The following is a 23,255-nucleotide window of genomic DNA, read 5'->3' on the forward strand; positions in this document are numbered from 1 at the left end:
GACGGCAGGTCCCAATGATATAGGGTACCCTGATGTAAAAACAGAGCAGAGAAAAGGGGGGGCACCACCTCAGTGGCTGGACCCTCCAAAGGCCTGGCAGAACAACTCCGTCTTACAGGCCCTGCGGAATTCTCCAAGATCCCGCAGGGCCCGGACAGCTGGAGGAAGAGTGTTCCACCAGGCCGGGGCCAGAACTGTAATGGCCCTGGCCAATGTGGAGGCCAGCCGCATCATTGAGGGCCCAGGGACTGCCAGCAAATTGGCCTCTGCCGAGCGCAGAGTAGAGACATGAGGGGTAATGCGGTCCCGAAGGTACAAGGGTCCCAGGCCGCATAAGGCCTTGAAGGTCAAAACCCACACCTTGAAAATTATTCGGTATTCAACAGGGAGCCAATGCAGCTTCATAGTGGGCATGTTAAAAATTTCAAAATGTGGCACTTGTAATGCAACTATTTGCTCCCTATATCACGGTAGCTTGTGAAGAGGTTCCTAGCTCTGAAGAATGTGTGGTGGATTCATGCCAGAGAGACACAACTGGCCATGATTTTCTGGTTCGTGCTGAATACATGTTTGAGATACTTCTCTAGATAGATAGATAGATAGATAGATAGATAGATAGATAGATAGATAGATAGATAGATAGATAGATAGATAGATAGATAGATAGATAGATAGATAGATAGATAGATAGATAGATAGATAACATAAACTAGCCCTTAAATGTGGTTATGTTGGTAACAACAGGTCCTTATCCATCATCAGCAATTTCAGTCTTGCCTAATTGGTAGCCAGGAGCTAACAGGGTAGCAAATGCTGCTCACTGGAAAACAGTGTATGTGCAGTACACAAACTTCATATATTTATCCTGAAAGTTTCAGGCTCCACATCTCCTGCAGTAGTGCTTTTTCTCATCTGGTAAAAGATTCTCAGATGGGGAAATCTATTTCCATACACAGATCTCCTTGAGTCAGCATATGGTTTTGGACATATGATGTATTGCTATAACCAAGAAGAAATTCTATGATAATATCAGCATTTCAGAGCTCTACAAAACAGCTCTTCAAAAATTGAAAGTCTTTCTTTTTTTTACTGAAAATGTATACTATGTCCTATTGTGATATATAAAATATACATTACAGATTGTCCCTTGTCATGGACCCTGCCTGTTGCCAACTCCTGCAGCTGCAGGACTTGGTTTTTATGTGATGTTTATGAATATGGCTTTAATTGACAATGTCATACTAGTACATTTTAATTGCTGTTTTAACAATATAATTAAGCTTTGAATTTATGCATTCTTGGAACAATTAAATTGCTGCACTAGGCTTGAAGCAATGAACACTGATAATAATGAAAGCACTAATTGAAACATTGTCATTCGGAAAGCTGTTAGTTAAATAACATCATCATTCTTTGTACAACAAGGTTTTTTTTAAAAAAAACTGCAATGCTGAATGCATGAAACAGAGTTAAGAAGAAAAATGCCTTGCATGCATTGCATAAAATGGCATCAAAAAACAAACCTTGTAATTCAAAGTACAAGAAAATAAAAGTAACGAGTCTGATGCATACGTTATACTTCCAGGTTCATGTAAGACTTGGACTTACTACAACAGCAACTTAGAATATTTTGACCTACCTGCTGTCCTTTGCTATCTGTTGCCTCCTTCTCTGCTACTGTGAGCCTCCACTCACCAGTGCTGCCTCCACAACCATTTTCAATCAAATGGAGTGTGCACACAAATAATCACAGAAACAGGCAACACTGGATAAAAATGTATCAGGAGTAGGGAACAATGTCTTGGATCCAGACTAATGCAAGTGGAAAAGTCAAAACTTCCTCTTGCACAAGATCTAATGCAACATCTAATGTTTTCCTGCCTAGAGAAAAGTTCCACAGGATCTTACACGAGTGGAAATGTAGGCAGAGATACAATACGTTACACATAGAACAAGAAGGGTTTTTTCCCTTGCATTTCCACTTGTGCTGGAGCTCTAGACCTAGTGGAATTTTTGTTCTGGATTCAACCTAGTGGTAGTCCAAATAACCAGTAGTTGGGTATAAAGGTCGTACAAAGCGAGCTGTACATAGGATAGCAGATACTTCCCCCGAATATAAAATCAAAGAACTAAGAAAAGTATTGAATCTAAAAATAAGTCCTAGATTTTTCATAGAATGATGACATGCTCTGTACCCCCCCTTTAATTTTAGTGAAACACATTCATTAGCAAATATATTTAGATTTGACATTTGTTTCTATTGAGGGTCCACAAATTCCGCTTTCCAGATCTTGTGCAATTCCCATATACATGAGTAATGTTTGGCTGAGTATGACATTTGTTCCTATCTAGGTCCACAAGTTCCCCTTTGCAGATTTTGTGCAGTTCCCATACATATGAGTAATGTTTGGCAATACTCAAATGCAGTACAAGACTATGGTTTGGTCCTATCTGAACAGGTCCCTTTCTCTTTTATAACTGATCCAAGCTTCTCATCAAATACACAGCACAGTTTGTTGTTGCAGCTGAACCAGCAAACTATTGTTTATACTTTCCCTCCAAGCTGGTACTATAAACTACGCACAAATCATGGCTTGCAACTCTGGTTGTCTAGGCAAACACAAAATATCAATATTTGTTCTAGTGTATTGTTTTGCTAATGTAGAAGTCATTACTTGACTTTGAGGATGTAGAAGGAGGGAGATTATGTTTCAGATTTGAAACTTATGTAACAGAAAATGGGAAGAGCTATAAGTATAAGGGAACTTCATCATATGTATAGAACACTTTCTAAGTATGTTGTATTCCCAGGAAACACTGTGATTGATCTACAGAAGGAAGAAGATGCATTTAGTAAATCTCATTGATTTGGCCTTGGTTCTGGGTTGAGTTCATTTTGACTGGAGCTGAGACTGCATCAATAAGACTTCCTAAATTAATATTCTGTTTCATTTAAATCAGCTCTGCATTTTATGTGGACAGTGGTAGAATAAACAGGTATGGAACTCAGTAACTATTTGATTATACTGAACAGTTTTAGTTTAGTTTTAGGTATTTTTAAGGAATTTTTATCTGTACATGATGCTGTTTTTATTGTAATATAGGAAGCATTTTTAGATTGTTGTAACCTGCCCTGGGATGCATTTGAAAGGCTGGATGGAAACCAACCAACCAACCAACCAAACCAACCAAACCAACCAAACCAAACCAACCAACCAAACCAACCAACCAAACCAACCCACCAACCCACCCAACCCACCAACCCACCCAACCCACCCAACCCACCAACCCACCAACCCACCAACCCACCAACCCACCAACCTACCTACCTGCCTGCCTGCCTGCCTGCCTGCCTGCCTGCCTGCCTGCCTGCCTGCCTGCCTGCCTGCCTGCCTGCCTGCCTGCCTACCTACCTACCTACCTACCTACCTACCTACCTACCTATCTATCTACCAACCAACCAACCAACCAACCAATCAATCAATCAAATAAATAGGTTTCTTTGTCACTGGTAGGCAACAATTATGTCTATGTTGTATATAGAATAAACCCTGTCTATGTTGTATATAGAATAAAATAAATTCAGTGCAATGCATCTAGTACAGAAAAGAATAATATATTTTCTTCTGTCACTTTGGTTTATCAATTATCAATACTTTGGCTTTTATTTCCTTTAAAGAGATAAAAACCTGTGGAAGCATTATAGCTCACACGCTGCATAGATTCACTGTTATATAATGAAGGTAAACATTAAAAATTAAAAATAAGTAATAAGATACTATAAATAAACTTAAAATATTGAGAGCAGCCTGCACTCAGAACCTAATACAATTTACCTTCACCTCAGTGTAAGTCTGAGGCTTTTACTGCATTATGCAGGAACTGTTGTGAAAGAAACAAATCAAACTGGATTACATTTTAGCTCCACAGAGATCTATGGCTGCAGCCAGGCACAAAATCATGCATACATAATTCCTTTTGGAAGCATCAAGAATATCATAGTGAAGCTGTGCTCATACCATGGGCAGCAGCCTAACTTCTTCTGCTTAGAATGCAGAACTCAACTGCAGAATTTAAACTAACACTTGATGTCCACTTAAATGCCAGTGCAGATTCGTATTTAGATTATTAGACTAGGATTATGGAGAAAAAGGATCAGCTCTCCATTCAGACATGAAGCACACTGGGTCACTCAGTTTCAACCTGTGTGTTTCGCTGGATTATAAAGATAAAAGGGAGGTCCACGGTGCCTGTAAATAAACATGTAATAGTTCTGCTAATATTAAAATTGTGGTGTGTACAAACTTTCAGTTCAATCTCCTTCTCAAATAAATCCATGAATTTATGCCTAATACAGTAACATTGGCAAGGTTAACACTTTCAAATTGGAAGAAAAATACAACCCCAAAGAAAGAGGAGTTGTTAAGAAGCTAACGAAATGTATTTGCTAATTAAAGTAATCTGTCTATTACACAGCCAGAAGTCTGAAAAGTTTGAAAATCTTTTTTTGACTAGGATGTGGAGTTAGTTTGAGCTTGTATATTTTGATAATGGTATATCTAACAATTTGTATTTCAGACTGCTGTTTTTGGTTTATTTTAATAAACTATTTAAAAAATAAATTAGCTTTTCATTTACACCGGGACTACTACGGAACCAAAGTGAAAACCATGTTAAGTCTGCAGAACAAATAAGGAAAAAGATTTGTACTAACAAAGGGCAACAACAGAAGCACGTTGTTGGAAGATGAGAACCAGCTTGGTGAAACAGTTAGGCCATTTCCACACGAATGCGGAAGTGGCCAGGTCGGCGTACTCAACGCCGACCTGACGACGCTAGGACCGTCCGCATGGATGGTCCTAGAAAGAGCCGGGCAGCCGGCGCTGTGGAGCGCCGGCGCCCGGCCGACCTGGCGTGTCCCCGGGCCTCCGGTGCGTCGCCGAGGCCTGGGGACATGCCCCCCTGGCCCTGCGCACCTGCTCCAGCGGCGGAGGGCAGGGGGGCATGTCCCCAAGCCTTGGCGATGCGCCGGAGGCCCGGGGACAAGGTAAGTACAGGGAGGGGGGAGTGCCGGGAAGCCGCTGCCGTTCGCATGGCAGCGGCTTCCAGCCAGCGTTTCCTCAACAAGTGTGCTTCCAAGCGCACTGGGGAAACGCCGCATCGGGACGAGCGGCCGGCGCGAGGGCAGCGCGGCTGCAACACAGCTGCGCCCCCTGTGCGAACGGCGGCCTGGGGACGGCGTTTTTGCCGTCCCCAAGCCCCCGTTTATGGCCCGTGCGAAAGGGCCTTAGATTGTTCCATTTTAAAAAATTAAACACTGAAATGAGTGCACATTCATTGCCCTAAAATGATACTATAACTTGTCATAGTAACAGGTTAAGTGATGGCATTATGGATTCCAGCCCTTACAGGAAAAATACGAAGTCACAAGCTACCTATTTTAACCTCAACAGTCTCTTGGGCCCTTTTTGCACACACGCGGAATCGAGCCTCCACCCTCCCACTTCATGTTGCAAAAGAATCACAGAAGGAGATTTTAAAAAACAAAGAAACAAAGAATGGGAAAGAAAGGGAGAAAGAGAAGAGAGAATTATTTTAAAAAGGAAAGCATGAAAGGGGAATTGAAGCAAGCACTGACTAGGAAAGCCCAGGTGCTTACTGATCCTCCTGTAACTGTAGAAAACCCTGTTATTTGAATGAGGACTACCATTACAAAGACTCTGCCCACTTTCTAAATAAACTCAGTAGGCACCAAAGGAAGTACTGGTGGACACTATGGTGCCTATGGGCACCACACTGAAGAATCTTGGACTAGGTTATTGTGTTTCTGTGGTCATCAAACAGAATTGCAATGCAACTGTATCTCACAGGGAAAGAATGGTTACTGTCTTTCAGGGCAACTTGCCTGCAATTTTGTCACTGAAGAGTCCCTTATAAACTTCCAAAGAACTTCAAGTTCCCTCATAAACTTCCTCATGCTGTCCCCCCAAAACTTCCAAAAAACTGAAATGCACTAAAACAATACTGATTTAATTAGTTTGCACAGCTAGCCAAAACTCAAGCAACACACTGAAGATCCAGCTTCCCCATAACATGTAGTCCCAGGCCATAATCATGCCTTTAGACTCTCAGTTGTACCATCTTAAACATTCATTTCAATTGGAATAACTTTCCTTGGGTTTGCGCTGTTATCATAGTATATGAATAACTGAGCCAGGACAGATTTGAATTAGAATAAGACATCCAGTATTTTTTTACTTTGGCATAGGAAGGCTCATATTGCAGCAAACTGTCCCCTACAAAAGGAACGATACAAAGGGGAGAGGACCACAGAACCATTTTCACTATATGTGGTCAAGGGCATTTAGTAGACATTTTATTAAAGGATGACAATACAAAAAAAACATTTTTACCTCTTACGATATTGTTCTCATTACTTGGGATATTTTGTACAGCTGTGCTAAAGAATGGGTCTTAAACATATACATTTAAACTATTCTAAAACATGTTTTCTTATTGTGATGATTATGCCCTAAACTGAAGAAACCACAGATACTTGATAAATGCTCTTGTCACTCATTTTATCGGTTTTATGTATTCATAATGATACCACTTTATAAATCACAATATTTTATCACAGGATTGTACTCAGAATATAATTTCAATTTTATTTCTGGGACAAGAATAATTTAAATTACCAGTACAAAACATTCAGTAAAGAAATAATTAATGTGGTGTGCTGATAAACTTGACCTTTGTACTCACCGTGCAATTACAAAGAGCACACAACTGACTCCAAGGCAGGCTAGGAGGACATACATCCAAATATCAGGAGAAAGAGGGTTTAAAAAGGAGAAAACACCTGGGTTTGTGCCATTGGGCTTCCGATACAAAATACTGATCCCCAGCGTCATGAAGGGCTTTGAAAAGTCAATTACCTTCTCTCTTACATAGGTAATTGTGAGAGGAGCAACTGCCAGGTCAGCTTTCTGGAAACACAAAGTAGAAAGAAATGTGTTTATGTATAGTCTATGCTTCCACTTTCTCAAGCATGCTGACAAGGTTTCTGAGACATCATCACTCCAGTCTTGTTACATCTACACTGGCTTCCAGTTTCTTCCACATATAATTCAAGATGCTGGGACTGACCTTAAAAGTCCTATATGGCTTAGGACTACAAACCTGAAGGCAGCTGTCACATAGTCTTTTACGAACCTACCAACCATTACTGTAACTGGGAGGGAGGGTACTTGTTTCAGGGGCGTCTGTCATCGGAGGTGAGATAAGTGACAACCCAATCTCAGTTGTGGCACCAAAAACTGTATAATTCTTTCATCAGGGAGATTTGCTTGTTCCGTTCTATCACTACATGCTACCACTACATGAAGACGTTTTGTGTCCAGTGATTCCTACAGGTGCATGATGTCATTTCAGTGTTTCCCTGGAAATGACCTCACTGTAGCTGATGGCCCCACTTGCTGGTTTTCTGCCTTTTCATTTTGGTTGGTGTTCTGTTCATAATGTCAGTGGGAGAAAAACTAGGCCATTGCCATGATATCATTTCTGGGGAGAAGCTGGAAGTGACACCAGTCATCTCTAGGAATAGTTGGAAACTCTATTGTAAAATAATAGAAAAACCATAGAGTTTCCAGTGATTTCTAGGAAGATATGACAGCCTGGCAACCAGCAGAAGACCACAGGGCAGTGACACAGGTTAATGGCCAGTGGCAACAGTGTGATTACTTAAACCCGGAAGTGGAGTGTCCAGTGATTTCTAGAAAGGTCTGAGTTTCTGGGTTTAAGTAACCATGCTGTTGCCACTGACCATTGCTCTGAGTCTCTGCCCCATGGTCTCCAGCTGGTTGCCAGGCTTGGCAATCCTAGATCTATTATTAAATCTCTATCCTGCTTACGTTTTAATTGTTATTTTATAGGTTTACTGTTTTAAAAGTTGTCTTTTAATGTTTCTTAACTGCTTTCCACCTTGGGGGCCCAAAAATGTCTTAAATAATTAAATAAGATTAAACATGAGGTTATGGGTTGGATTCTATAAACTGAATGGACATGATCACAGCAGAAATATGCCTTTGCTTGCTTTGCTATGATACCCTGTGATCAGAATAGGCAATGTGAGGGAAAATCAGCAGCAGTTTCTCTGTTCCTTGTTAACCCAGTTTACATAAGAGTGCAACATTTTTTTAAATTCTCCCTTTTTGCTGCAGTTCCCTGTAATTGCATTATACTAACAAAGCTGCAGAACTGAATTTATTTTACTGGGTGATTTTCAAGTGAGATATATGTGTACATTTCAGGTATGAGATAGTGACTTTAATACTCCCATTACTCCCAAAGATGTAATGTTCACAGGAAGCCTATTTGACCAAGACGAGAAATTGGACTTTCCCTGTGGGTCTGTGAGGAAATATTCTAGTTATCTTATTGCAGGGTGAATTTTATTGTAGGGTTAATCTTAGCCCTTTGCATTTTATCTTGAAATGTAAATGCTTTTTCTGCTTAAAATTTCTATCATTATTTGATCAGGCTTATTGGAATGATGATATATGTCTAATACACCACCCAAACAAACAAATGATTGCATTAAATTATTGCAGACTGAATAGAATAGAAATCATGTAATCTTACATGATCTATGAGTTCTTTGACCATCCCATTCCATTCTCCTTTGTCATTCTGGGCTCCATATTTACCATCAGACACTAATTTCACTTCATAAATGAAGCCTAAAATATTTGATAGCTCTTTCAACAAATCCAGGCAGTACCCCTCAAATCTGTCATTTCCATACAGGGGTTTGTCAGATTTCTTGTACATGACATAGGGATCTTCCTATATGAAAAGATAACAGACATTTAGGAGCAGGAACTATTTATTTTAGCCTAATAAACCACAAGGGGAAAAAACACAATTTTACCTGCTAAAATTGTACTGTTTAAAAACTGCTGTTGGATTCAACTGTCTCAAGCCCTGGACTCCTCTCTCTTCCTCAGACTGGCAAGGCACTCTTGCCATTACCCATGCCTTTTCAATGCTGGGATAATTACTATTTTGGCATTTAAAAAGGCATGAGGGAAGGGCAACCAGAGTGCCTCATCCACTGCACTGGGGCCTCATGATATTTTAAAATCACCCATGTTAGGATTTAAAATGATGGCACTGTACCTGGATTGATCCAGGGATGCTGAAACTTTAGTCCTGAGTATCTATGTATATTTTGTCGTATGCTAGCAATACAAAAATGCCTATACAAGCCTCATACAAAGCATCTCTTAAGCAGATCATGTAGGGAGCTGCTACATATGTGACCCATCATATATGTAGGCTATAGTTGCAAATAAACAAAGCTACACACTTTTAAATCAACTAACATCAATGGGCATAGAAGGCTGTACTCTCCTTAGATTGCATGGTTAATATAGTTACACCACCAAGTTTGTTTTTGAAATGTAGATACACTCACCCTCCTCCCATTAATGATCAACTATTTTTCGTAATTCCTGTTGTCACTGTTACAGAATTCAAAGTTGGATGTTTAACAATGCAGACCTTGGAAGAGTTAAGCTGTTCTAGAACCACTGATTTGACAGGACTTACAAGAATGTAACTCTGTTTAGGATTGCACTGTAAGTGAAACAATATAAATAAAGCAAAAGCAAAAGCAATCCATAATAAATAGTAACAAAATAACCAGCATGGAACTTACCAAAATAGTGGTGACTATGAGTGTTCTGTTTGCCAGTGAATCAGTAATATTGGTAGATCTGTCTTTATTGCTGTCTGTCATATTTAAGCCACGGTTTGAGTTCCAAACCCCAATCTACATAGAACAAATTAGATAATTGGCTGCAACCCTCATTAATGATGTTAAGCTAACAGTGGTTCATGTAAAAGAATGTGCATTACAGTTGTAAGCAAGAAATTTGCATTTATTAAAACTGCACATCACAATATGACACATTGAAGGGGTGAACCAGGTACGATTTTAAGAAGTGAAATGATGGAGCAGGCTGAGGCATTTAATCACAACAGCTTACTATCAAAAATATAGCTGTGTTTTAATAATTCTTCCACAAAAGTGGAATACCTGGACTTTATTTCCTTCTATACATGTTTTTATTTATATTTTTCCCCCAACTGGGAAGAGCTCTCCTGTACTATACTGCGGATAAAAACTGAGTAGATATTTGCTGAAACAACTTGGTGGTATATAGTGTCCTTACATGTACTCTAAATCTGCTGACAGCACAGATTTCTCTTGGTTACTTCTTAGCCATTGACGTTACTATCAAAAGCACTCCGAAAGTTCAAACAAAAAAAAAGCAAATATGTCTTTAGCTTACTTTCCAAACCCTAGAGCTTTATGGACATAATCATTCAACAGTGGCAAAAAATACTCTTTATTTTGGAAAGATTACAGAATAAAACTAAATACAGAAATGTATCTCAGAAACTTAGGGCATGTCATCCAGTTCAATGACCAGCCATAAAATATATTAGAATCCATCAGGTTACAGTGCCACAAAGAAAGAGTGAGAACAAATATGGTTCTCTGTGCTACAGAAAATTTCTGCAAATTAATTAAATACCATCGAGGGGGAGGGGGGCACAATGACAAATGCTATAAAATTAGCTTTAAAATTGGACAAGCCATTTAAGAATAGCTCTATCAGGAGGAGTTCTGCAATTTTCAGTGCATGTTTTTTAAAAAGACTGCTTGATTAAGCAACATCTAACTATTTAATGCTATTAATATACTGACTACATATGCAGACAAACAATTCAATTGAAGTTGCATTTAACAATATAGAATCTGTGATGATGTATGCCATAGCATATCCCCAGAATGTCTGGTCATTTCAGTTTTACTTAGCCTGCTCAAATTTTACTTAGCCTGCTTCAAATTGAGCTATTCCTCAAGCAATTTGAATATACGTGAAATATATCTTCTAAGCGGTGTTTATGTTAGAATATGCCAATTACAAATCTGTTTTCTTTAATCCAATTGATGTTCCAGAGAGATTGCCTGTCAGATTAAATTTGCTCAGTGATCCTTTCTTCCAGCCCATGTTTTAATTGTTGTTTTTATGTCTTTCTATGTATTTTAGTTCTGGTTTTAACTGTTTTGTTGATGTGGGGTTTTTTGTTGGTTTGAATGGTTTTAAGATGTGGTTTAATTTGCTACCCACCTTGGTGGCCCATATAAGAGCAGAAAGGTGGAATACAAAATTTGTTAAATAAAAATAAACCAAAATCTGTCCGCAGTCGGTACTGATCCCTGAAAAGGTGCTCTCAAATTATAATGGTGCTCAACTGATGAACATGCAAGTCATTTGGACAAACTGTCTTTGTATGGATGAACAAACAATAATTCAAATTAGTAACTCATGGGCCACAAACAACAGATCACACCTCCTAATTAGTTTGTCAGCAATTCACTCAGTTCCTTAAAACCCCATTTCTATTTGCATTCTGACGATTGCAAATATATTCCTGAAAGTACTGGGCACAATGTTATGAACAATTTAGTATTTCACTGTTAAGGTTGTCATTGCTAATTTTATCTTCAAACAAATTATTCCCTCCTTGGTTTATTTTGGCTGCTCCATCCAAAGCCCAAGGTGGCTGGGGATGGTGCCACTGCTGCCCCACCCCACTGCCTCCAGAGGGCTTTCTGGTGATGCAGAAAAGCAGAAAAAACAAAAAACATTCCCTGCCACTGGAAAGTCCTCCAATAGAGCTAAATGGACTTACACACCATGCTCCCAGTCCTAAACTTTGGGTGGAAGCTGATTAACATCAACTCCATGCTGGGAATGCCCTGGCCTACCCACCCCAATGCCATGGTAGCTTCCAATCAGACATAAGCATTGTTCCATGATGGTCTCGACTTCTGGGTTTAGCTGTCATGGAACTGAGGGGTGGCTGGATGCCAGCACATTTGCTCCCTGTGACAGCAGATCTGCCCTTTGTATGGCAGAGGTGGCAAATGCTCTGGTGTGAGGCCATGCCACTCCCCCAGCTCTTTTGACCTTCTCCCTGGATGGGACAATTAGTTTCTTACTATATGCTTTCAACTAGTATATGTCAGAGGATGATCAATTCAGCAATATTGATTTTAAAATAAATGATTATAATTTAGGTTTATATGTGGAAGCTGATATATTAATGTCTTCACATTTTTCTCTGAGCAGTATGCTTTATTCAAAAAGTTATAAAATGTAAGAGCTTCTCCATATTAAATAAAACTAATGGTCTAGCTTGTCAAATGCTATCTACTCTGCCCAGCAATAGTTCACAAACTTTGCGTTCCCCCCACCAACCCTATTATCTGTCACTGCAAATTCCAGGAATTTATTCGTATATGCTATCACAGCTCTATAGATTCTTATGTTTCCTAATGCACATAAATTGTGCTTGAAATTGTTGTCAATGGAATTTTAAGCATTCTTATAAAAACAGCAACACACAATCACAATATATAGAGTACATACACTGTACATTAGCCTTAGAGGAAAAATCTAAGAGAGATGAAAAAGTTCAGAAGGGCATTGAATAAAATGAGACTAAGGGATTGATTCTATGGTGAATCCAGAAGATTTATTGCAGTTTAGTGACAAGCTCCAAACATACAACTAATTTTCTCAATTTATTAGAATTTGGATTAATCTAGCTTGAACTATCTGAAAAGAGAAACCAAATAAGATTTATGAGTCTGTTATGACATTTTAATAATGATTTAGCTGTTTATAAATTATAAATGCAATCTTAACTTTGAACAATATACTACATAGTATGATGTGTAACTATTAGGCATTCTGTTACAGCAATGAAAGAATGCCAGTAAGTTTAAAGTAACAATTATACTTTGGCCTTATTCAGACATGATATTACATCAACATCAGGCACAAACTCAGTTTGTTGCCATTATGTGCAGATACCTTGCTCTTGCCTCCTTGAGCAGCATGTGATGAAGGAAACCTGGTCTGAATCTGCCTTCAGTTACTTGTAATGCATGAATAAAGGCACACAAGTGAACTGGAATTAATTCTCCCACTTGAAACTACACTAAAGCAGTTTCCTCTCGATTCCTCAGGAGAAATTCAGTCTGGTTAACCTGGGTAACTGCATACATATGCTGTAGGTAACCCAAATAAGTTCTCCATGCAAGAATGCAGGGGGGATAGGTCGGGTGAAGCATATGCCCAAGCCTGGCAACAAAGTCAGATGCATACAGAATGTAAGTTTAATATCAGCTTTAAATGACATTTGTATGCATGTAAATGCAAGAAAAGCATACATGAAAAATAATTTTTCTTGGAGTGCAATATTTCTGCCCAAAATGTGACACTAGCTGCATGAATTTAAAAATTTGACTGCATTCAGGAGCCTCACTATGCAAAAGTTTTCTATTTTGTTATCTGTTATTTTGTTTGATGGCAATTCATGCTTGTGAGCTTTATTGTGGTCCTACTACTTTCATCCTTAACTTTCTCACAGAATATCCATAGGGTCCTTACATGGAAACTAACTTCATTTAAATAAAGGAAATTTGCACTTACTTGGACTTTTTCATCACATGTTGAGAACTGTGGTGTGGTATTCAAGCCCAAGGAGGATAGAAATGTTATGATTATTGAACTAGGTAATGGTTGGTGTATAAAATATGGCTGTACTTTGGTGCCCTTTAACATCAGATACAATTTATAATAGTCAGCATTGTTGGTTCTCATAATCTCAATGCAGTATTTAGTAGACAAAGGTTATAACTCTAGAAAGCAACTTTTAATTCTGCAACTTATTAAATATGCAGAAATCACATTCAGGTTAAATCTAAGTATAACTGATAGCAGGATTGTATAACTGATAAGTATATCTAATGAGTATGACTGATAGCAGGATTGTAACTACACTCTTCTCTAGGAGGAACTGACTCATAATTTGGTCAAGAGCAAAGGTTGTGGGACTTCCACAGGCTAAAACTGTATCCAGTGGACAGGTCTGCTCCACACAGCAAAATAAATTCCAACACAGACTATTATCACTAAACTGCAATATGAAATCCATTTGTCAAAACCTCAAGGAAGAGTTGTTTTGAAACTCAGCCTGAAGGTTTCTTTTGTAATCTGTCTATATACAAACCTTCTTCCATACTTTATATAAATGAATAGTAACTTCACCAGCAGCCTTAATGTAGAAAAAGGATAGAAAAGAACACAAAACAGTTCTTCATTAAAAAATGAAAGAACGATTTATTTTGATGTACAGTCTCAACATTTTCATTTTAACAGCATAAAGAGTTACTGAGCCAGTTATTGCAGGATCGAGACATTATTGTGTTTAATAATTGGTAGTACTGACCTTTCATCTATCTAAATAAGAAATTTTCTTATGTTAGAATGAATTCAGTGCCTCATCTCTTCTCACTGCAGGCCCCTTTCTTTCAGTAAACCATTGACTGCTTGTGGATAACATTATGGATTCCCTGCATTGGGTCTCAGCATCTTTCTTTCCTTTCCTAAAGTACAGAAAGAGGCCAGTTCCACAGTGTAACAGCAGGCTTATCACAGGATAACTTGGCTGGGATAATAACACTTCAGAAAGCTCTGATAGCTTCATGGCTTAAGTTATAAAGCCAGCCCCACGTCTCTGGTCAGTTTTCCGTTGTTCTTCAAGTGAAACAAAATCTTGGCCCTTCAAGTCATGTTATTAAGAAAGGCAGACTATTTATGTTGTTGTAACAAACAGCAATTGCATATACCTCTACAATTTACAAGATTCTCAAGCTAGTACTCATAAAATATAACTATGCCAGACTATTTCATTTGTGTAGTACCTAATTTGAAAGCTTACCCAAACCAGCATGGAAGGTGTGTGCAGTACATCCTTCCTCACACAGGTGTAATACTTATGAACATAGGGATTACTTTAAGACTTTACAGAGCCCTATTTTTCCATTCCCCTTGCATGTAAATATCAGGGCAATCTTCAGTCCCTCCCCCTCTAGCTTGCCTCCATTGTTTCTGAACATATACACATGCTGTTATTTGAAATCTATTTTTAGTCTGAATCACCTAACTTAATCTTAAGAATCACATAAATGCATACTTATTGCAGGTCCAGCAGAGCTAAGCAAAGACAGCCCCCACCCCCCACCCCGCATAGAGAGCTCATGGAATGCTGAGAAATTCCAGGGGTGCTTCAGAGCTTTTGGTGAAACAGTGCAATCCCATCTTCAGCTGGTCTAAGCAAAGGCTAGATAACAGAAATGCATTTCACAGTAAGACTTCTGGAATGATTTTCTTTGGCTAAGATTTAAAAAATTTGTGAAAAATACTTGCACTATTCAAATGCATTTAATATGAAGGCTTTGGTAGAAACTTTTAGATAACAGAAATGCATTTCACAGTAAGGCTTCTGGGATGATTTTCTTTGGATAAGATAAAAAAATTGTGAAAAGTACTTGCACTATCCAAATGCATTTAATATGGAGGCTTTGGTAGAATTTTTATTTATTTATTATATAACAAAAAGTTGGGGAAATGAAGGTTAGAGCAAACAGATAAATTAACTGTACACAAACCTTTGGCTTTTGCGTTGAAGATCCAAGTTTGGACAAACTCTGAAATTGCTCCCTTTGTTCCCAGCCTTGCACACCATTCTATGATAATTAAAAATAATCCTTCATAGGTGTTTTCTTAACTATGTTGGACCTGGAATTTATGCCTGTGACTATCACAGTTGGAATTCCAACAGAAACTTAACAACATGTTCATTTGGGGTTTGAACTGGAGAAATTCTAGCTTGCTTGTGACCAGCATGTGTTTTACTTCATCAAGCTTTTTTTGAGACTAGTCTTTACATATATACAGTCTTGCTGACTGTACCATCTGGCTCACAGCATGAGCACAGTGGTTCCAAACTGGTTACCTTTTCTGTTCCTTCCTCCTTGAGGCTAATAATGTCCAAATCAAAATCCTTTCTTAAGCCATCTGTTTTGTTGAAGGTGATGCGCCCTGTCAAACCATCCCATCGAGCCTAGAGAGAGAGAGAGGAAGAATTCACATTAGTTTAAAGATTTAGCTCCAAGTCATAGTTCATAATTTTGTTCTAATGACATTCTCAACCACTCAAAATAAAAAAATGCAATTGATTGATAATAAAAACTTAAGACTTTATCAGTATGTAATAATGAAATATATATTAATCTAGGCTGATATCTCCATGGACAATGGCAACACCATTCAACCAATTTTTTAAATGTTGACTTATGGGCATTTATTCACATTGTTAACTTTCCATCAAGGAATTCAGAGTAGAGTACATAGTCCTTTCCTCTTCCTTTTAATCCTCACAACAACCCTATGAGGTGAAAGTAAGGCTGAGAGAAAATGACTGAGTCTGATTTTACCACACTGGCTCAACCACTTGTACATCTAACTGCAAGTCAAAATTAACAGAACAAAAAAGTAAACTCCGGCCGATTTTCCACAGTCAAAATGACCTGTGGCATATCCAGGAGCGTACCTGCTGCGGGGCTTTTTGCCCTGCTTTTGATTCTCCACTTGTCCCTGGTTCTTCCTTGGATTTGAGTCAGGGCCAGTGCATTATGCCCCAACTGTTTCTCCACAAGACCGGTGCTTCTCCATTTACACTGCGAACTCTTCCGCAATGTCTTTCATGCATGCGCAGACATCCTCCATTTCCCACGTTCTGATTGGCTGAATCTCCCCTGTCCCCCCCCCGCACTCACTTTCACTATTTTAGTTTTCCTTGACTCTGAACACAAAACAGATGCTGAGAATCAGCACCCTCGCCCCCATTGTCTAAAATCCTTGTGTGTGCAAGGGAATAATTGTCCTTCACCCCACTGTCTAAAATCGAAATCTAAAACCCTTGCATGTGCATGTGCCCTCCCATTCGCAGTGCTCGCACATGCCACTTTTCTGTCAAAAAGCCAAGAAAAAACCAAGAGAAAAAAATTCACTGCAAAGGGTGGGGGGAGGGCGCCAATTCTTCTTCAAGAAAAGGCTATATATTTTTTTTTATTTTCATCCCTTAGTTCCTCTTAGACTCCCCATTTACCCCAATAAGGCAATAATCACAGACCGAATGGGTAGGATTGCATTACAATATTGCACTGCTATTTCATGCATTTTCTTTCACTTGCGTTTCATCTTTCTAGACTTGTACCTTGTTAGGAAAATACAAATTATTTCTTTAAGAAATTCCTTTCTTTTTCTTGACATGGCCTAACTTTATGTAGAAGATGATTTACATAGTACAAGTCTGACATCAGTAATAGTAATTTTCCTCTTGGCTCAAAGTGGCTTCCAAACTACCCTGAGCCTACAAAGGGAGGGGTGGTATATAAATCTAATAAATCAAATCAATTAATAAATGAAGCAATGCAAAATAAAAATGAATTTAAAAAACAAAATACCTCCCCTTCCCCTGCAAAAAGATGCCTGCTGTTCATATCCTACCCAAAGCACTGGTTATCAAATGAGAATTGCAGAGCCTGCTGAAGATCTCCCTCCCTTTTTTATTCAGAGAGCTTGTTGCACAGAGAGGACATTGATGGAAAAGGCACAAGTTCTGAATGATGCTAAGTGGGCCATTATAAGTGGGGGAACAGCCAAAAGGAGCCAGCCTGAAATGAACTTGGAAACAAACTAGGAGCCGATGTAACTGTTTCAAAATGGGCAGGATATATTTTTGTTGGCTAGCCCCTACCAATCACTGGGATGATGCATTCTGGATCAGTTGCAGTCTCCAGGTTATCTCCAAGGGCAACCCAATGTAGAGCATGACACATTAATTCAGCCATGAAGTTACAAAAACTTGGAAAGCATGGTCATAATGGTTAAATCCAAGAAACCAAAGAGTTGTCAAAGTTGATCCAGCTAACAGAAGGTGTTCTTGGCCATCATGCTAAGTTGCTTTCCAAACGCTTGAGAACTTCCGAGTTCTTAGCCTCTTTGAAAGTCTAATTCCATTAATCTGGGGCAGGCAGATCCACTACCTCTAGTCTACAACATCAACAGTGTAAGCCATCATTATTTCTGCCTTCAACTTCCACTTCAACTCTGCCTTCAACTTCCACTTGTTCTGCTTTAGCCAATGAATCACTACCTCAAAGCACAGGTTAAAAACCAAGATAGATACCTGTAGGCCCGTGGTGGTGAACCTTTGGCACCAATTGGCCATGCTGGCAGGGGCTGATGGGAATTGTAGTCCATAACATCTGGAGTGCCAAAGGTTCACCACCACTGCTGCAGGCTTTGATAATGAAATTCAGAGCTGGAGGTCATTTGCATAATTATGACATCCAGTCCCCATGATCTGAATCAGTAGGCTCAGCCCCCACCCCTAAATTAAAGAGCCATATATCTCACCCAGCTGATTCTGCTCTTTTGGTGGAAACTCTTTGTATCTAATTAGATAGAAAGCCTGAAAGCACTGATGGGAGTAATTCTAAGGAGGTACACTCAGATGTAACATCTATGTTATCCATGGGAGCTGACTTCCAGAAAAGTTACCTCATAGGAAGAGAGTCATTAGCTCTAGTTAAGGGAAAAGCTGGATCCAGCCTAAAAATATTTAACTTTCTAGAAAGTAAATAGATAACTAGACCTAGAGGTTATTTGAGAAACTGCAAAGTTTCCAACAATTACATTTCCAGCTACCAAATGGAGGCAGTACCACGACCAAGCCAAGGCCCAATAATCGCAAGGGAAAGCATAAAGAAAAAGCTAGAAAATCAGGGCTGTTCAGGAGCTGGAGAAATCTGAAGGGAAATTTAAACAAATGTAAGATCCGTAAAATTAGATTTGCTAACTAAAATTATAAATCAGTCAAATAAAACCATGTAACAGGCAAATGATGAAGTGAGATTAAATACAGACAAGTGAACATTCCAATTCTTTTGAAAGGGAGCTAGAAGCTGGCTTTGGTTCCTATCACTGCCTTATCAGCCCTGAACAATTTAATGGCACTATCTTGATGTATTAGACCAGGACTATGTATGTGCAGTCATAGCAGCATCAAGCTATTGATGTACTAGATAGATAATTTAACTCAAACTGTTTCAAGAGATGTCTCCTACCAACAGCTGTCAATTGGCTCCTTATGGATAACTCATGAAAAATTTGCAGAATGAATGGTGACAACAATACCAAAATGAGGGTATAAACCTTAACAAAAATAGATTGAATGTGAGTGTGTATCAATCCCAAATTCAAGCAAAAGCAATTTTCACTGAAAACCCTATCATTATGCCATTGACTGAGATAATTGTTTCACTCTCTTTAAATGTGTAGCCCATACATCAATCAGAATCAATATTATACCTTAGTTGCCAATGAAAAATAATAATCAGATCAATCATAAGTCTTTAGCTCCAGCTGTAACCAAACTGAGTTGCTTGCAATTTCAGAGATGCTTGCCTTCAAAGAACTAGTCCAGGTGCAGAACAGTCTGACCTGAGAGAAAATTTTGCAATTCCTGAGGGACAAATTTTTTAAAAACTAATCTAGCTAAAAACATATTTTTAGAGTCCATTCACATTCCACAGTGCTGTAGCGGACATTGTGTGTGTGTGTGTGTGGGGGGGGGGGTTATGCTTAGAGTATTTGCTGATGACATTGAGCCTTATGATAATGTGCAAGAAATCCACAGTTTGCATTTAATAACTTTATGTTACATATGTACACATCTCTAAAAGGCTCTAACAGCCACTCAGTGGAGCCTAAGACTTTCAAAAGTAAGGCAAACCAAACTACAGCAAATATTTTTATATTGTGTAAAATTATATTGTATATATTTATTTTTAGGTTCAAAAATTATCATTAACAAGACAGAATTGACATTTTTATTTCTTCCTAATTTAAAATACTGGTACTTATTAAATAGAAAATATACATTTATGCTTCTAAATTATTTGACATTTTGTCACCTTTGCTCTCTAGAATGGATTCTTTGGCCATTCATGTAGTGGTGTCTGCCCCACAGTGAGCATACATTCCCTTCAGATCAGATTCTTGGTTGCACACACATTCCCCACCCAGCCAAACTCACTGCAGAGGTGTAGCTATAAGGGGACGGGGGCACGCTGCACACCACGCCGCACACCAATCCCTCTTCCTTCCCTCCACTGCACCGCTCCCCTCCCCTCACTTCTCCACCCCACTTTCCCTCTTCCCCCCACTTCCCTTAGTTTAAAGCAGCCTGGTGGGAACTACACTTCCTGGTGCAAAAAAGCAGCCTGGTAGGAACCACACTTCCCAGGAGATTTTGTGAGTCCCACTCCCTGAGGAAGTCCTTTGCACTCCCCAAGGGAGTCCAACCCCAAACATGAGGAGGCCGGCCAAGTTGAATGGCTAGGTGGGGTAAGGCGTGGAGGGCAATTTTCTTACCATGATTGTGTGTAACTGGGTTAGCTGGTCCCTCACTGGGAGAGAAGGTGCTGGTGTGTCCCATCTTCACCACAGTAAGACTAGGCTGGGTTGCACAGGCATGTCTACTCTCTTGCCATGGCAAAGCCAGGCTGGGTGGACACAGGTGGAATGAGAGGGGGCTGGGATGGCACATGATGAGCTCCCCTTCCCTTCACTTCCAGCTTCTTCCCATCCCTCAATTTGTCCTGGGGTAACCCTAGCAGAACTTGCCCCCTTCAGGTTGAGGTGGCATCAGTGAGGTCTAAAGAGACACCCTGCATTGCTATCACACACCTAGACCACATATTATTGAAGGGCAAAGGGAGCATAACCATTGATTATATGGATGAGAGATGTAAATAATGAACTTTGTACATCACATGGTAAACTCAATGATTGGAGACAAAAAAAATATTTCAAACATGTCCCAGCCTTTTTGTAATACAATTCATGACGGCTATTTATTTATTTATAGCCTTTCTCACTGAGACTCAAGGCAGATTACACAATAAAAAACAATCATCCAGTTGAAAACAAGCAATGAACAATGTAATTGGAGTAGGATTACTGAATTAGAAGGCAAGTAAACCACAAACTTCCTAGGCATGGTATAGCAGCTGAATTAAAATGTAGAGGAAAATACAAGTAGTTAACATGCAACCTAGGATAATCTATATATATAAAAAGCAAACAGTGACTTTGTTAGTCACTCCCTAACGCCGAAATGGCTGAACGAATCGCCCCCAAATTTTCACATGATGTTCCTCCCTGTTGCGGGCAGGTAATGGGACCTTCAAATCGCCGAAAGTCCATACCTGAGTCAGGTAAAACGTCTTTTTCCTGGCGCACCAGCCCATGAAGCTGTTTGTGTTCAACTGTCACCCTTAGAATGTTCTTGCAGCCTGTCTGTCTGTGGCTGAGGCCTTGGGATGAGGGCTTAGAATGTTCATGTAGATGGGCAGAGATGAGCAGTGAAAACAGTAAATAGGTAATACTGTTAGGTAATACGAGTGGAAGTGAAACACATGCACACTTTGCCGTTTGAGACATCAGGTGGGGCTCCCCCCCCACACGCAGATAACTTTCACTCTCTGTGCCTCACCCACTGCTGCCACACAACACACATCCAGCTCATCCTCACACACCTCACTCTGCTCTCCCTCACATCCAACCACCACTTACCCACTTCCTCACCCATATTCGCCACAGCTCTCTTTTACTAAAAGCGAGCTGGAGTTTGCCTTTTTCTTCTAAGAAAATCCGCGGGGTGGGGGCGAACTAACACTACTGGCTCCGCTTCTTTTGCACATGGCCCTTTAAGAACCCAGGGAGCTGGCCTCAATCTGAGTGCCTCACTACCCTGCCTCTGCTTCCTGACTGGGATAGCCTCCTTGCCCCAGTTCTGCCTTACCCAAGCCAGGACTGTGAATGTCAACCAGCCTCATGGACAGCGGGATTCGCACTCTGGATAGTTCCGTTGTGAAATGGAAAGGGTTACATTATACTAAAAAACCAGACACCACCATATAATAATGTGAATTGAAAAGGGAAAGAGGGACTTCATTTGACCACCCCAAAAGGCTATGCTGCGGATCATTGGACCTGCATGGACATCTCTGTGGGTTGCGGACTGTGATGAGAAGGACAATTGCCACAGCAACGCGTGGCCAGGCCCCGCTAGTCATGTAATAAGATGACAATCCAATTCCATTATAAAGTCACCTTTCAGACTGTCCCCTTCTACTACAATTTTAATCACTTTATAGAAATGCTTTCCTGAACAATTCTGTTTTGCCCATTCTGTGGAATGATAATGTCAAAGCATTCCTCACTGTTTTAGGCAGGCCACTGTAGAAGATCAGAGCCACCACAGAGAAGGTTCATAAATGGGCAGTTGCAGATTTTATCCATTTGCAGAAAGGCACCCTTGGAAGGCTTGTCGCTGTTTCAGTGGAATATAGCAGCAGAGCCATTAAGGTTTTGCAGGTGATAGCCACCACCTTGAATTGAATCCAGTAACTAGTTAGTAATCAATGAAATAGCAGCAGAATGGGTATGGCATAATTGTTCCATCTGATGCCCAATAGTGGTTGATTATGCAGAGACGCTTACCTCTGGACTCTTCTCTGTGCAATGGGCTTGCAGAGGATTCTCCTTGCCTTTCTCTGTCTACACCTAAGGAAGCAACCCAGTACCTGCCACCCAGCTGCTTCTTCAAGCTTCAACCCTCTCCTTTTGCTGTTTCCCTTAACTCCGCCCATCAACAGCCTTAAAGGCAAACATCTCACTGATATTCTCTTCCCCTCTGTTCTTCTACACACACGCACGTGACCGCGTGTGTGCACACCCACACACACACTCCCACTCACTGTGTCTTGCTGCTGCTTCAAGAGATAGGCTTGTTTTTAAAATAGAAGCTTGTCTGAAAGTTTAAAAAAATGCCCTCCTGATCATTGGGGATGATGCAAGCATTTAGACAAGTGGAAACGAGTTGGTAACAAGGGAGGAGATCAAGGTGGAGGAGTGCAAAGGAGCACGAGGTAGTGCAGGGAAGAGATTAGGATTTCTGGCTGTGGGTGGAGAGAAGAGGTTCAGAGCAAACCTGTGCCACCTGACAAACTGGCTCATTCTAGCTGTGAAGCAAAATTCAGTTCATGCTAGAAGTGGTCTCGCTTGCTGTGGGGAGAATAAAAAAAAGCAGGGCTTGAGGAAACACATTCATACAAGCAACACACATCTGTCTCCACTACAATCATTTTTATTGCTTTCATTCAGCTTCTTTTCCTCCGGGCATCTATCGAA

The 23,255-nt window shown here is 39.9% G+C and overlaps 1 protein-coding gene across 4 annotated transcripts in view; it reads right to left on the reverse strand.

Annotated features, from left to right (window-relative positions):
• The window catches only part of GRIK1 (glutamate ionotropic receptor kainate type subunit 1), a 190,001-nt gene that overhangs the window by 35,481 nt on the left and 131,265 nt on the right, over window positions 1-23,255 (reverse strand). For 2 of the 4 annotated variants that reach the window (XM_048495219.1, XM_048495222.1), the window contains exons 8-12: window positions 15,946-16,053; window positions 14,158-14,202; window positions 9,722-9,835; window positions 8,644-8,847; window positions 6,766-6,989 (exon numbers count right to left, since the gene is read on the reverse strand). In XM_048495219.1, the coding sequence (XP_048351176.1) occupies window positions 6,766-6,989; window positions 8,644-8,847; window positions 9,722-9,835; window positions 14,158-14,202; window positions 15,946-16,053 (695 nt within the window). The remainder of the gene's footprint in view (window positions 1-6,765; window positions 6,990-8,643; window positions 8,848-9,721; window positions 9,836-14,157; window positions 14,203-15,945; window positions 16,054-23,255) is intronic. The other 2 variants (XM_048495220.1, XM_048495223.1) reach the window with 2 other exon arrangements.

The sequence above is a fragment of the Sphaerodactylus townsendi genome, linkage group LG04 (assembly GCF_021028975.2).
Source record: "Sphaerodactylus townsendi isolate TG3544 linkage group LG04, MPM_Stown_v2.3, whole genome shotgun sequence".
In the NCBI taxonomy this organism is placed as follows: domain Eukaryota; kingdom Metazoa; phylum Chordata; class Lepidosauria; order Squamata; family Sphaerodactylidae; genus Sphaerodactylus; species Sphaerodactylus townsendi.